Below are 14,472 nucleotides of genomic sequence, written 5' to 3'. Positions count from 1 at the left end.
GTATAAACTCTCGTATAGATTCCTCCCCCTCTTTTCACCTCCGGTTCCTGCCCAATTTGACAGCCAGAAAAACAGAAACTAGGAGCTAGGTTAGCCTATTTCACCTTCCTCATCCAGAAATCCGGAGTCTATCCCAGGCGAGCCAAGTCAGAGAGCGCGAGAGATACATTGTGGAAGAAGGAAAAAAAGCAAAGTGGGCCCATATATCAAGGCGCCCAGCCAGAATTAAAACCAGGCAAGCAAGCCGATTGGTATCCCATCCACACGAACCCGCGACACAAGAGACGAAACACGAGTCCGAGCTCCATCCAAACAAAAGGGTTCACAACATGACACTTCCCTCCCGAACACGGTCGAGCCCACTTTATCACGCCCATGATGGACGGATTGACATGCCAACCTATCAATCCCCGGCGTCGGACCCATGGTTCATTTGGTGGGCCCACCCGAGAGACTAAAACCAACATGGGGATCATTGACGTCTTCCCTAAATGCGGATGTCTGGACCTTGGCTAGAGGAGTCTGGGTCATTGGATCCGAGGATCTGGGGGAGGCTGGAGAAGTTGGATATCTGGGGCGACGGGGGCGATGTGGATTGGAAGGGCAACTAGGCCGAGTGGCTGAGGAAAAATTTATCGCGCTACACTTCATCGCCAATCTGGTTCTGGGGGCTATGTTGAGTGAATTTGCTCCCGAATCATGAAGTGTTCGCATCATAGAGTGATTTCATGGGTACCTGCGTTTACTAGCAGGGTCTTTGTCTGGGTTGTTTGGCTTTGCTTGCTAGGGTAGTTGACATGATGCAAGACTAGCAGGAAGTAAGGCACCGGGGACGGCAGATTAGTGTAGACTGTGCATCTGGAAAAGGATTATCAAAGATGATCCAGGGTGAAATTGGAAATGTCAAGAATGGGATCTCTTCTTGCTTAGATGTTATAAATCAAAAAATCTTCTTTTTCCTTCTATCCAAGCCCTAGATAAAGATCCCTGATATATGATATTCCTTTGGTTGGAATATGGTCAATGATTTTGATACCCATGACGACTCTTACAGGGACAATTTGGTTGATCGGCTATGTGGGTATCTCCAATCTACTTATGGCAGCAGCATATTGCGAATATATAGTACAACAGAAGCTTCTGCGTCTGGCTCTTTAAATATATTGTGATGCACTGATAATTTTCTCCAATGTGAGATGCAGATCACATTTTTCCATGCATTGGAAGCGCTCAAATTGACGAGGGCCTTGGTGCTATACTCGGGTAAAGACAGTGTCGGATAGTAGTTATGTTTAGTGCGAGGTCGTTATAACCTGAGTTTATTACTACTCTCAACTCATTTCATCTACCATCGTAGGATATTTCCACTGAATTAGTATATTCCTCGCATGCAATAAATAAACAAAAGCATCCGGAATATAGTCCAGCAAGCAGTCTACATCATTAAGACCTAGTGCGGTAATCCTGCCATTCAGCTTCTTGTCTCAATGGGTCATAGCCGTGCATATTCCATTCCAAGGTTCTAACTAAATTTCATTCTTAATGAAGGAGAAAAAGAGTCTGAAACAATGCATGGAGTAACGACACTATATTCCCCGCTGGTGACGACCAGTATATCCACTGGCATCTATGCTTCTTGGACCCCAACAAAGCGCGTCACTTCAGTTTCATCCTGCCATCAACGGGTTAGCTCTGGAGTGAAGTGCAAAACAGCTCACTGGCTGGAATCAACTCACCCGTCCGCCTTCGGGTTGCCGAAGCACGCTTTGGTACACGATATTGGGATTTCCAATCGTCTCCAAGAAAGGCACATCTCCCACAGGCATCCAGGACTTCACAGTTCGCTCCAGTAAGCCTGTGGTGTTATAGCCTTTGTCTGGCCCACTCTTAGCAGCCTCAAGTTTTTTCTCAACTGTGCTCCGAACATATTCAAGTATGGTGGGCTACCCGGATAAATGACATTGTCTGCAAGGAGCAAGGAGCCAGGCACAATCATGCCGTGGTGCTCACACAGCTTCACGTCGGTCAGATAGGCAGGCTTCAAGTGGTAGATGAACAGAATCTCGATATTGGTGATCTTGCCATCCCTGTAGAATTTATCTAGGATCACATCTCTGCGGCGGACAATCACCTCTACAAAGTCTTGCAATCCCGCTAGCTCGATGAGCTGTCTCGCAGCTGCGGCCCAATCTGGGTTGAGTTCCAGGCTATGGTAGCATTCTCCTCCATTCTGACGAGCTGCGTCGCCGAAGAGGATGGCGGAATAACCAAAGTAGCAACCCATCTCGATCATAATCTTCGGCTGCTGTTCCTTGATCAATTCTGTGACAATCCCGCCTTTAGGCCCGCCAACTATCATCATGGCATTCTGGTTTGCGAACTCGTCCACGAGGGCGAGAACCTTGTGTGGGTTCCCTCGGGCCTTTTCGAGATCTTCATGATTCTAAATGAAGCCGATTAGCTTCTCCACTCGATCGTCTAGAGTCTGGCCGTTATGGTTAGCGGAATCCTGTAAGTGCATATCTCACTTTGTCCAGTCATCTCCCCAAGGAGGCAAAAGGGGACTTACATCTTGTAGACTCATCATTAAATTCAGGTTTAGGATAATTAAATATACCAGTGGCGAGCAAGGATAGATAGACCAAAGCTGAGAAGCAAGCGGCAGGGAAATCAGAATACTTATACCACGCCCGCACCCCAAACTCTCAGCGCCCCCCCCATTCTGACATGCGTAAGATAAGGAGGTACGAGACTGCGTGGTTTATTGAGAACCAGATGATCCAATGAAAGGGAGCTATTCAAGCAAGGAGAGAGAGAATCGACGTCAATTAGACCTTGGTTGTACAATAAATGGTCTCGAATTGACTATTGAAATCTTGCATCTAGTCGCATTGGTTAACTATTTATCAGCATTGAACTAGGTAGAACCCTTTATATCATGTTTCACAGCTATGTCTGTATGCCATGCAGGTGAGAAAATAAAAGCTTATGCATCTTGATAATGGGCAAACTTGTAATCATCTATTGAAAGATAAACACAGGCCCGGCTGACTGAGGATTGAGGACGGAGGGCTTAATGGAAGGTGAATACCAATACTCAAAATTATCTGCCAGAGTTTCCAATTAAAGCACTACAGAAATTAAAAATGAGGGCCAAGATGTGTTCCGAAATAGTGAATGACAGAGGTAACCACTTGTCACTCAAGCAACGGGCTGCTGGATCTTCTTTTCAAGTATCGTCGGAGATCTAACTTCTGTACATCCATATTCATAGCAATAATCACTCATTTGAGGGTGCATTAACTCGCTCATTTTCTTATCCCGCCCGAGAACACCGAAGCCAGCCTGAGCATATTATAGAAAGTTCGTGGCAATAACGATGGTAAAAAATTGGGGGCATAGAAGATTACTTGTTATACAGGTGCTAGATTTATTCCTCGTTGACGCCTTTCGAACGAAAAGCGACAGGTGGAAGGGAATCGATAAAGAGAAAGAGTCACGGAAAAGTGTTTAGCTATCCCATTCCTCGCTAGGCCAATATGCCCTTCCTTCTGGGCATTCGAACCCCCCAAATCGAGGGGTTCCATCCGCCCATGAATGCAATGCTTTCCAGTGGTCATATTCCGCACCGTGAAACAATTCCACGAAGGACCTATTGCGCTGCTCCAAATTCATGCAAATAATAATAGCATCCTCAAAATCCATACGATCAGATCCGTATCCAGCGTGCCAAGATGCGTAACGATCCTCCTTATCATCTGTCAAATAATATCCCTCACCACCTTCTGAGGCAACTATGCACTCAGCCCAGAGATCAGTGATTGGCTCCTCATCATCCGCAACTTCTAAGCTCCAGCGGTCCACAGCGAGGAAGAACGGGGGAGGATGGTCAAAATCAAAGTCCGGAGACTCAAACCATGCTAGAAGGCCTTTCATATCCGGTGACTCGAGTTTTTCAGCTACATGGAACCACTCGCTGTATTCATATTGATCGACCATTCTCTCCTCGGCGTAGCTCCTGAGTCTTTCGAATTCCTCGGGAGTCATGGCTTCTATGACAAAGACAGGCCATAGTTCTTGCACATTTTGTTTTCCTTGTTTCTATATTGAAGTTAGACTCTAGCCAGAATTCAGTATCTTGCATGCATACTCACCATAATAGCTGGAGTATCATAGCCCAATGGCTGAAAGTCTTCACCCTTCAAATCAATCGTCCCTTCCGCTGCAGCACTGAGCAGTAGGTTTGCTCTATTGATGGGTGCGCGCAAAATGCGATGGTCATCCTGACCCTCACTGCGATACAACAGGATTGCCGTGTCATCCATCTTCGATTGTTCATCAATGATAATGAGCGGCTCATTCCCGCCTTGCTCAAAGATGGCGCTGATAATAGACGAATCGGGTGTGAAATCAAATAGCCAGGGGACATCTAGAAGACGGCGAGGCTGCGCGACAGGTCGATCAGGCCAGTTCTCCAAGTTGTCGACAACGACAAGTCTCTTCATGAACAGATCCCGTTCTGTGTCTTCCAACGGAAGCAAAAAGGCCACCCTCCATGTTAGCGGCTGCTCCTCGCTCCGATCCCGCGAGAATTCTGGAAGTTGCCAGTATGGTAGCTGAGGCATATTCGGACAGGTGATGGATTTTGAGATGTTCAATGCGACGACCTGGCCTTCTTATAAACCCTGAGAGACGTTTTTCCCTTTTCCGAAATGATCCACTATCGAGGGAATGGGAGCCGAGCCCAACACCTGGGACGATCGATCAATCAACACGAACCGTGTTGTGGGGTCGGCCGCGGCAAATCGGCAAAGGCTTGTTTTTCGACGATGCTGCCTATCGGTGCCTGGCGTTCCTGGCTTAGGCTAACTGATATTGAAGCGACAGCTAATGATAAGCTAAATTTCGGCTGACAGCTGATTTTAAAATACTACTAGTAGTATAGGGCTCGCATGGAGTCCTTGGCTTATTCTGGTACTGTAGTAGTGTAATTCGTGCCGTCACCATAGGCTAGAGCTACCAGTTTCTTTTTGCGCTCGCCGCTGACAGTATTGCCGTTGTAGGAAAATATTCTCACAAAATTGACGCCCTCAAGCCATACTAGTAGTATCTGAGTAGGTGAAGAAAGTAAAAACCGAGAGAACTCCAAGTGGATTTTTATATCTTTTCCCTACTAATAACTACCACTGGCAGCTATGGACAAATCGGTAGCTGTCCATACTGTCGGTTGCGCATCTTTAGAAGGAAATATGAAATATGAAAGCTTCAAGATAATTATAGAAGATGGCGCTGGTATTTACATATGCGAGTATCAAAGCAAAAATGACACAAGCCTCCCCAACCACCACTTTGTCTAGAGGATAGGGTCGAAATGATCAATTGTGGATGAAAAAGCAAATCGCCATCCAGGCGTTCAAGATCAAGTCTCGAGAGGCAAAAAACACAATCGTTAGCGTACCTAAAGCTTCGATTTCGGAGTTTCTTCTGCAGCGCTGGCCTCCTTGTTAACCTCAACGGTGCGAGAGTCGGGGCCTTGGCCAAAGAAAATGACCTCGACGGTCACATCGTCACTGCAAATCCATGTTAGTCGTGAAATGCTAAGAACGAAACAATTTGGTCAACGTACCGATAACGACGAGAGTAGGGGCTGGGCAAGGTCAGAAGTGCAGAGACCATGTCCTTGTCCTTGCCTCCCATGGCATTACGGACAAGGTGAGTGGCTGCGTTCTTGTCCTCGACAACAAACCGGCTCTCCGCACCGGAGATGTCATATTGCTGCTGGCGGATAGGACGGCGCTGGCCCTCGCCAGAGGCATCGTTGGTTGCCTCCACGGGGAGCTTCTTCTGGTCAAACCCGAACCAGCTCTGCAGCCAAGCCTTGCTGCCACCGTTGCCGGACTGCTGTTGTTCCAACCATGAACCGACCAAGCCAACGACCTCCTCGTTACTCAGCATCTCCCAAAGACCGTCCGTAGCCATGACGATGAAGTCGCCTTGCGAAGGATCGATCTTGGTGGTAGTGATGATAGGCTCAGCGGTAACATAGGGGGGGGAGTCTTCAGGTGGGGGGAGGGAGTGCGGCCGAAAAACTGCTGCTTGATCTTATCTTGAATATCTTTGGTCCACTTATAGGTAGCATCACCAAATGAACGGCTAGGTTCTAGTTGACCTAGGATACGACCATTACGAGTGACATATGGTTCTCCAGGGTGTTCTTCACGCAGACGCTTGATCTCGGAGGGTGTGCCACCAGTCTGGTCCTCGGACAGAGCCCTGGCAGTCCACTTCCCACTGGGACCACGACGGCCGAGGACCACGCGCGAATCACCTGCAACTGCAACCTTCAAGTCCTTAGAATGGGAGTCGTAGAAGCTAAGAAGAGCGCATGATCCCGAGAGGGCGGGAGCGAGAAGTTCAGCAGCCACACGACGAGACTTCGCCTTGAGGACTTTGTCCACGCTCGCGTTGACGATATCGTCATCGAGACGAACGAAGCCCAGCTTGATAGCAGCATCCACGGCCTCGGATGTAGGAATCAATACTGAGGGATCGGCGGCGGCAGCCTTGTAGGTAGCATTGAGTTCGCGGGCGACGTATGAGATGAGGACGTTTCGTAGTTTGGCAGATGTTGTCCAGCCCCTGTGTTCCGATTAGTATTCAACCCATGTCACTAGAGCCACCTGAAACACTAACGAATGGCCGTCAAAGACTGCCCAGAAATTCCAATCACTGTTGGGGTCGCCATTTGTATTTCCTGCCACGTCTGATGGCACCTCGACAATCATCTCCGCGTGGTCGTCCTCGATTGGGGAGTTGCTAGGAACCTGGACGATATCATATCGGACGACTCCTTTCCCTCTGTTGACTAGGTATGATTCTTCGTTCTTTCGCAATTTCTCGGTAGCCTGCTCCGGGGTCAACATGTTTAGGACACGTCGATCCGAGTCGTCGGTCGTCTTCGCTAGAGGCTGGTCTCCCGAAAGCGTAGCCGTATAAAACTGATCGTTGCTCACCAATAAAGCTCGGCGCGTGGTATCCGATGGGTCTTCGGCGTGGGCGGAATTGATTGCACTTGAGGCGAATCCACGAATATGGGTTGCGAGGGATTGGACTTTGGCGTCCCCGTTATAGGCGTACCACGCTCCGGAGGCGACAGCGGTGGAGATAACGGCGACCGAGAAGTTTCGGAGATGCATCGAGGTTTGGAGTGCTGCCGGAAGAAAGGAAGGACGTCGACCGCCGGAATAGTGTCTCAAGTTTTGCACTGAGCTGTTGCAGATGGATAGCGCACTCGGCCGTTTACCGGCGACTTTCCATACTGGGGCACGTCGAACCGCACGGGACGCGTGAGCAGCCACCCGACTCATTGGATCAAGTTATCGCTTGACTGTGAAATATGCCAGCGATGCTGGAATATGTTCGAAATGCCTTTTGCACGGTAAGTCCCAAACTTCAAGAGATACGGGGAAGTGTACCTGAAGGTACAGAGCAGGCGGGTTGGTGATAAAGGGTCACGTGCGGGGGAATATCAGTGGTCGGGGCTAACCCGATTGGATTCGGAGTGTGTCGTCATTCCCCGCGGTTTCTGTCTTTTTTTTGTTATTCTGTCCAGTCGCTACGGTGCTTTTCACTTTCTTTCATAGTGCCAGGACGGCCTTTTACAGATGTCCTCCCGTGCGATTCGCAAGTTGCAGAAGCAGCGTGAGCTGGAACAGCTGCAGGAATCCGAGCAGCAGGATGAGTCAAGCGACGATGAGCCTCGACGCCCCGCGAAACCCAAATTCAACGCCTTCGATCTTTTGAATGCCGGCGATGATGACAATGACAATGACAATGACGATGACAATGAAGATGAAAATGGTGATATCGAGCCTGAGGAGGCACAAGAGGGAGAAGAAGAAGTGAAGGAGGCGCCAAACCCAGATGTTGAACCTGAGTCCGCACCCGCAAAACCCAAGAGTGCCAGCAAGAAAAAGAAAAAGAAGGGCAAGAAGGGCAAGTCGCCACCAGAGCCTAAACAACAAAGCAAGAAAGGCACGGACTTGGACGAGATTGATCGTGCGTTGAAGGATCTATCTACTGGCGAAGATCCCTCGAACACAGCTCTGTCAGTCTCTACGAAGGAAGGGCGGACCGACTTGTTCCCAAAGACCACAGATGAACTCCTCGGCGTTGAGTCCAAATTCCTAAACGCTACGAATGAAATGCGACGACTCTTCGGTAATGTGGTACTAGAAAACTTTGACCAGCCAGCCGAAACTGGCCGTCGCCGGGATCGCAACCGGGAAACGATCGATCTTAGCCAGGCGCTGTCAGGACGATACTCCCCGGCCAGTCGAGGACAGAGTTTGGCTGGAGTTACACTGCGACGGAATGTTCTGATGCAAGGCAAGGATGAGTGGCCACGAGCTCCGAGTGGGGGCTTAGGTATGGTCAATGCCGAGAAGCTTCCTTCGGGAGATTTCCTTTATCGCATCGTGCACAACTCGGGCTACGAAGATGTGCAAAGACAGTTTGAACTCTGCGTCGAGTCGATGGACCCCCAACGACTGATTTCGCATCTTCAATACAACCCCTATCATATATCCACTCTTCTCCAGGTTTCGGAAGTTGCCAAGCACCAGGGTGACCATGCTGTTTCTGCTGATCTCTTGGAGAGAGCGCTCTTTAACATTGGTCGCTCGGCTCACTCTTCTTTTGGGACTCGACTCAAGGACGGCCAAGCAAGGCTTGACTTCTGGGAGACGGAGAACCGTGAGCTGTGGCTGGTTGGATGGAGATATATCGCCAACCTGGGCATGAAGGGTACTTGGAGGACTGCTTATGAATGGTCAAAGCTGTTGCTGAGTCTCAACGACTCCGACCCGTATTGCATGCGGCTACTGATTGATCACCTTGCCTTGCGAGGGAGAGAGTATGCGCAGTTTGTGGATCTGTGCACCCAGACTCGATTCAGTCGTGACTGGGCCGACCTCCCTAATATTCAGTGCTCATTGGTGATGGCTTATTTACGTCTGAACAAACCACAAGAGTGTCGCCGACAGCTTTCCCACGCCATGTCTCGCTACCCCTGGATCTTTAGCAGGTTGGCACAGGAGTTGGACATACGGCATGTCCCCAAACAGATCTGGGGTAAGATGCCTCCAACCGCATCACACGAACTCCTTACCGAACTTTACATTACGCGAGCCAAGGATCTTTGGAACACTCCCGAGGCTATTTCACTTATCATAGAAATTGCCGACACCATCTCCGGGGAGCCAGAGCCTATCGAGCCCCCAGAAATCACTCTGGATATTGCCCGTCATGTGATCTTGTCAGACGTTCCTAGTGTGACAACCCACCTACCCAACCGCTTTGTCTCTGGACGACTCTCTTCTTCGGACCCTCTACCTCCTTACGAATCAGAGGCATATCGCCAGCAAGCAGATCCCACACCGTCATACCTCGCGCGGATGCCAGAGGGTAACAGGCCCCAGTGGCTACGCGATCTGTTGAACCAAATGAATGATGGTGGTATTCATTTCCCTCGTTTCCAAGGCGGGGAAGAAGCTGGCGAGGGTGAGGGTGATGAAGAAGGTGCTGGTGCTCACCAAGACGCTCGAGTTCGTCCCCTACAGGGCGACCAACAGGTGCTGGAGCAGTGGCTGCTACAGGACGGATTGGAGTCTGTACAGATGTTCCTGCATCAATATGGTGTTGATCGAGGAAACTGGGGCGACGTGTTGGACTATGCTCCGCTCACGGATTACCTGGAGGCCCTCCAGGAAATTCAACCTGAGTCTTCTCGTCAAAGGTTGCTACATGGGCCAATCCAGGATATTATTGGTGAATTTGCGGTCAGCATGCTCGAGGATGAGCTGTCGATTATGGATGATGAGGCTCATTCTGAAAGCAGCGATATTTAGTAGCTTTTTAGAATCTCCAAAATAACACTATATTGGAACAACCAAGAAATTTTGATGGCCATTCGGACCTGCATCTTTCCTGCATAATTTCTGCACGTATCATAATCTACCAGTACACAAACTCTCAAACTGATGTTTTGATCATTCCAAGTTGTCAGTTGCAGTCGATCCCAACAAATGTCTAAACAGTAACCCTCTCTTTTCAACCGCAAGACCAGAACAATTGTCGGTGAACACATTTACTTAGTGCAGTATCATGTCCTTGTTTCTACTACTTATCGGCAATACATTAAAACTCGAAGCTTTCGAAGGTTGTGAAAATAGTATATTTTGCCATATCAGCCAAGATACAAATCTCAATCTCTTTTATCCATTCCCATTATTGAATCCATATTAGCAGGTAAGTCTTTCCTGCGGACAATGTCTGTCAACAAGTTCAACTCTCCCACAATATGTTTCGTCCCGGATAATAATTGAGATAGATCTTCTTCCAGGGCCATCATTGTGATCTCCATCGAAGCAATCGCTGAAAACGCCGGCTGGCTGAAATTTTCTACTTTAAAGATGCTCGCGTCGGGAGCAGCAGCAGCAAGCAGCTCGGTAGGCAGACGAATTTTGGGCGCCTTAAGATAAAGAGGCAATGGGCTCCCGGTTTTGATGGCGCCTGATAGTGTCGTGAGAAGATATGTCACTTCGTGGGAGCTCAAGTCCAAGGAAGTTATGAGCCGTCTGATGTCTTCTACCCACGGTTCTGAGGACATTGATCCGGTGAGATGGAATGAGTCCGCGATTTCGATTAGTGTTGCCGAGAATTGAAGTATGCTAGGAATACAATATATCAGTGTTCGCAATGATTGAAACGGGTAAGGAGCGAACTTACTTTCGCGCATGCTCGGCCAATTTATCGTAAGCATCCCTGGGGAATTTGCCCCCAGTAGTAGGTTCCCAGCGAAAGAACCACTTGTGCTCTTCCATTGCCTGTAGGAGGACGATTTCCTTGGCAAGCACACGAGTACGAGCTTTTTCAAGGACTCTCCCGAGACTCTTCTTGTCGCTATAATCCCCAGCCAAGCCTCTGACTACTAAAGAGTTCGTCGTGTACACAGAGCTGTAGTAATGTGCGAGAAGATACAGAAAAGTGGCAAGATCTCGTCGGAAGCAGCTTTTGACCGTGGCTGCAGAGGGAAAATATGTGAAAATAAAAGCAACCCCGATGCCACCGACAACAGTAGCGAGTCGATAAGGCGACAGTACGTATAGAGCGTGATATTCTTGCTCGTTGGACTCGGAGACGGTGACCCCCACTTTCTTCACCTGGAGTGCATAGCCCACAATTAACATAACTGTGACCATTTCGACGATAGGCGGCACAGCATGAGCGGGAAACCTAATTAATGGGTAGTGAGACAAGAACATTGTGATCCCAACGAAGACAAGGACGCCTGCTGGCTGTTGATCGACTATGTACCAGTCAATATACGACAACACCATTCCAATAAATGTCGCAAGGAGCCGCATTGATTGACCATACATAGCTGATCCAACGGTCGATGCCATGCTAATTGCAATCATTATCGAACCCCAGATGAGACGTTGCTGGATGTAAAAGTGTTGCGAGTTTCTGAGAAAGGCAACGAGTGAAACAGTCATGGTAGCCACGGCTACTCGGAAGCCGAACACGGATTCAGGCGAACCAAAGAAGTGATAGCCTCTCCGGAAGTTATCACCAATCTTCTCCCACGTGCTTTTGGGGAGAAGATGTTCTGGGTCTGTACCAGTCTGTATGACATCGTTCAGGTATATCCTGACAGTTCCGGATCTTCTGCTGTACTGATAATAATCCAATTCTTGATCCTCCCTAGACAATGCGGCCCAGAACCATTTTTTTATCAGCTTCCATGTTGGGTGCACCAGTCTCTTTTTACCCATGGTACCATCGTCCACCTTTGAACCCGCGTATTTGATCAGGTCTAGGATTCTTCTCGCGGTCGAAATGAGCGAAGATTCCATCTACAATAAAAGTCAGGGTATGCATTTTCAACTCAGGGGCTAGGAGAATCCTACATCAAGGAGAAAGAAGAGCTGAAATTGATACCGTTCGCGTTGCTGAGAATTTACCCCCGTAGGTGTTTCAGAAGATTGATCTATTCCCGTCCATGAAAGCCAGGTCCCTAATGGATCCTCCCTTCCCTGAAGGAAACGTTCAATCATATCTTCCAAGTGTGAGCTCGCATGATCCCTATTGGCTTCAATGTCCGATTCAGATACCGCTCGCGCTTTGCCGAGGCGAAGAATGTGCACGGAGTGGTCGAGACCTTCCTTCATGGCTTGGATGAGTTGTTCAGTGGGGCGGCGCCTTTGCTCAAATACCCAACACAATTTCTGCTGTTCCTCTTCACGAGAGATGTTCGCCATCTCGCTCACTAAACGAGGGATACGTCTGGAGACTTCGACAAGTGACTCCATCCACACCATTGAGGCCAATACCTTCTTCAATAGGCGAGTGATGTTCGCTAGATCTTTGGGCCCTAGGTAATCCCAATCAACCTCGCGTTTGGCGTAGCGCAATTCCGATGTTATCCTTCCAAGTGTTCTGGTAGTTTCCATTGTTGCACTTTTTAGAGTGTTTGCTTCTGGCCATGAAGGTGATTGCTCCTGTTGGGAGGCGTCTGGGTCACCATGGACAAAACCCCAGTCACGCGAGCATAAGGCTTGCGCAAATTCACGTTGGGCATCCAATGTTCTCTGAATCGCATCGAAATTCGCCATCATGTGCATGCTGACAAGCTTTCGAGATGTGAGTGGAATAATTAACACATTGACCGCTGCTGCTAGCCCAAATCCCGAAAAAAAATGTTCCCACCAAGTGTTTGACTGGAGAAGAATCTTGTAATTAGCAAGTATATAGGGCTACGATTGCAGATGGGGAAATTTTACTTAATGATCCAGCTTCATCCAACGTTTCGAACTGAGTTCCATAGGTCGCCGTCACCTGGATAAAAATGGAAAATATTATGGACGGAATGAAGTATTGCGGTCGAAAAGCACGGAATCTACTCCATCCGTCAATCTTGGGAGCATATAACAGGGAGTTTGACTAACAGACATACGTATTTGCCAACCACACTTCGAATGCCAACCATATTGCCATGTTAACACTCGCAGCGGCGTTATAAGGGCTAACATGAGCACCAGCAACCGGGCCAGCACTGTTGGCTCCCTGGGGTATATGGGTGGTATTTGCGCGAGCCCGGACGGCACACCACATTGATAAGAAAGACAATGCGACTGCGAAACCAACCGACAGCTAAAAAGAAAGTTAGCACAGATAGGTTATACGTGAGTTACAGGTTCATACCGTGGACACTATAAGATTTTGAAAGAATCGGGCTCGTGGAGCGACTGGAATCGTGAGAATCGACATTATGGGGATGAGATAGCCGATGGTAGAAAATTGTCGTGCCACAGCGTCGCTCTGATATCTGCAGAGCGTCAGTACAATTTACTAGCCTCACTGGAGAGAGTGAATGTACATTGAGAGTCCAATTGTCGGTGCAATCGCGCCTCTGTAGTTAATACCTGTCAGTTTAGAATTGGACTATATGGAATGAAGAGGGATCTCATTAGTGGTGAGAACCAAGCTCTGGGAAAAGCATACTTGAACATCAACAGCAAGATGGGGATGTTCAGTCCCAGCTTCGTTTGGATTTTCTTCCACATCGATGCCGATTTGGGAGACTCCATGATGTGTATCTCATGTTTGATAGAGCCGCAACATTAGGATAATGAATTGTTAACTATTTGAAACTTAATAACGGTCTTTGAGGTGGACGTAATGATGATATAAAGTTATCATGTGATGCCGGGAGGGCCGGATAATGCCTTACTTATGCCTCAAGAAGTAGGCGTCGATTTACTTAGAAACGGAAGGTAATATTACGATTACTCATGATACCCGTCTTCACAGAAAAACTAAAATCTTGTATCTATTCTTTGACTGAGAAATCGCTGTCTGTAACGGACTAGGTTGTTATCATAGTTGATGCCTTACATGGATGGCATCAACTTAGGCATCCACACCTAGTTACATGTATCTAGCTTTCGTGTCTGCTTTCTCTTCTTCCTCGGGCTATTACTTTCGTCGAAACGCTACTACTTCATTGCCTGGTCGCCATATCGTATCCTGATGTTTGAGTGTCTGAGCATCCTCACACTGTCACTTCTTCCCTTTCTCTCCATTTCATGATAAACGCCATTTATTACCGGAATATATTTTGGTCCTTTTAGTCTATCAGAAATAGTTAGCATGTGAGCTCTGTAGGAATTTGCTGTTACACTGAGCCTGATCACCCCGATTAAAGTAGCAGCAGCCCAGACAGGAAAGCCCCACCTAACGGACAGAGTCCTGTGTATATAGGGACATATATCTTCCGCAAGGTCGCTAGTTTTCATTGTACTAACTTACCAAGATCCTTTCTATATTATCGAGTATGAACTTGAAGATTTTGACTTTTCTTTTCGCTGCACTTACTAGTACTAGTGCAGCCACAGCCTTTCCGAGTCC

General features: G+C 48.2%; 5 protein-coding genes across 5 annotated transcripts; 1 reads left to right on the top strand and 4 right to left on the bottom strand.

Moving 5' to 3' along the window:
• Window positions 1-1,627: 1,627 nt before the first annotated feature.
• N7481_011067 (O-methyltransferase) lies at window positions 1,628-2,584 on the bottom strand (the record flags this gene model as incomplete). Its single annotated transcript, XM_057270286.1, has 4 exons — window positions 1,628-1,672; window positions 1,737-1,876; window positions 1,948-2,443; window positions 2,570-2,584. The coding sequence occupies 4 exons, from the start codon at window positions 2,582-2,584 to the stop codon at window positions 1,628-1,630; spliced, it is 696 nt and encodes a 231-aa protein (XP_057117460.1).
• Window positions 2,585-3,510: 926 nt separating this feature from the next.
• N7481_011066 (uncharacterized protein) lies at window positions 3,511-4,625 on the bottom strand (the record flags this gene model as incomplete). Its single annotated transcript, XM_057270285.1, has 2 exons — window positions 3,511-4,101; window positions 4,155-4,625. The coding sequence occupies 2 exons, from the start codon at window positions 4,623-4,625 to the stop codon at window positions 3,511-3,513; spliced, it is 1,062 nt and encodes a 353-aa protein (XP_057117459.1).
• An 833-nt stretch (window positions 4,626-5,458) lies between these two features.
• Window positions 5,459-7,367, bottom strand: ptcF (type 2C protein phosphatase ptcF; the record flags this gene model as incomplete). Its single annotated transcript, XM_057270284.1, has 4 exons — window positions 5,459-5,570; window positions 5,627-6,092; window positions 6,143-6,639; window positions 6,694-7,367. The coding sequence occupies 4 exons, from the start codon at window positions 7,365-7,367 to the stop codon at window positions 5,459-5,461; spliced, it is 1,749 nt and encodes a 582-aa protein (XP_057117458.1).
• A 297-nt stretch (window positions 7,368-7,664) lies between these two features.
• N7481_011064 (transcriptional repressor TCF25 family protein) lies at window positions 7,665-9,908 on the top strand (the record flags this gene model as incomplete). Its single annotated transcript, XM_057270283.1, has 1 exon — window positions 7,665-9,908. The coding sequence occupies one exon, from the start codon at window positions 7,665-7,667 to the stop codon at window positions 9,906-9,908; it is 2,244 nt and encodes a 747-aa protein (XP_057117457.1).
• Window positions 9,909-10,264: 356 nt separating this feature from the next.
• N7481_011063 (FUSC family protein) lies at window positions 10,265-13,652 on the bottom strand (the record flags this gene model as incomplete). The annotated part of the gene is made up of 6 exons (XM_057270282.1): window positions 10,265-10,730; window positions 10,789-11,918; window positions 11,973-12,739; window positions 13,011-13,215; window positions 13,267-13,390; window positions 13,567-13,652. 6 exons carry the CDS (start codon window positions 13,650-13,652, stop codon window positions 10,265-10,267), a joined length of 2,778 nt encoding a protein of 925 aa, XP_057117456.1.
• Between the last annotated feature and the right edge of the window lie 820 nt (window positions 13,653-14,472).

Source organism: Penicillium waksmanii (genome assembly GCF_028829765.1).
Source record: "Penicillium waksmanii strain IBT 27052 chromosome Unknown utg000009l:1.0-4314994.0:1.0-4318279.0, whole genome shotgun sequence".
NCBI lineage: Eukaryota > Fungi > Ascomycota > Eurotiomycetes > Eurotiales > Aspergillaceae > Penicillium > Penicillium waksmanii.
This window is presented reverse-complemented; position numbering and strand designations above follow the sequence as displayed.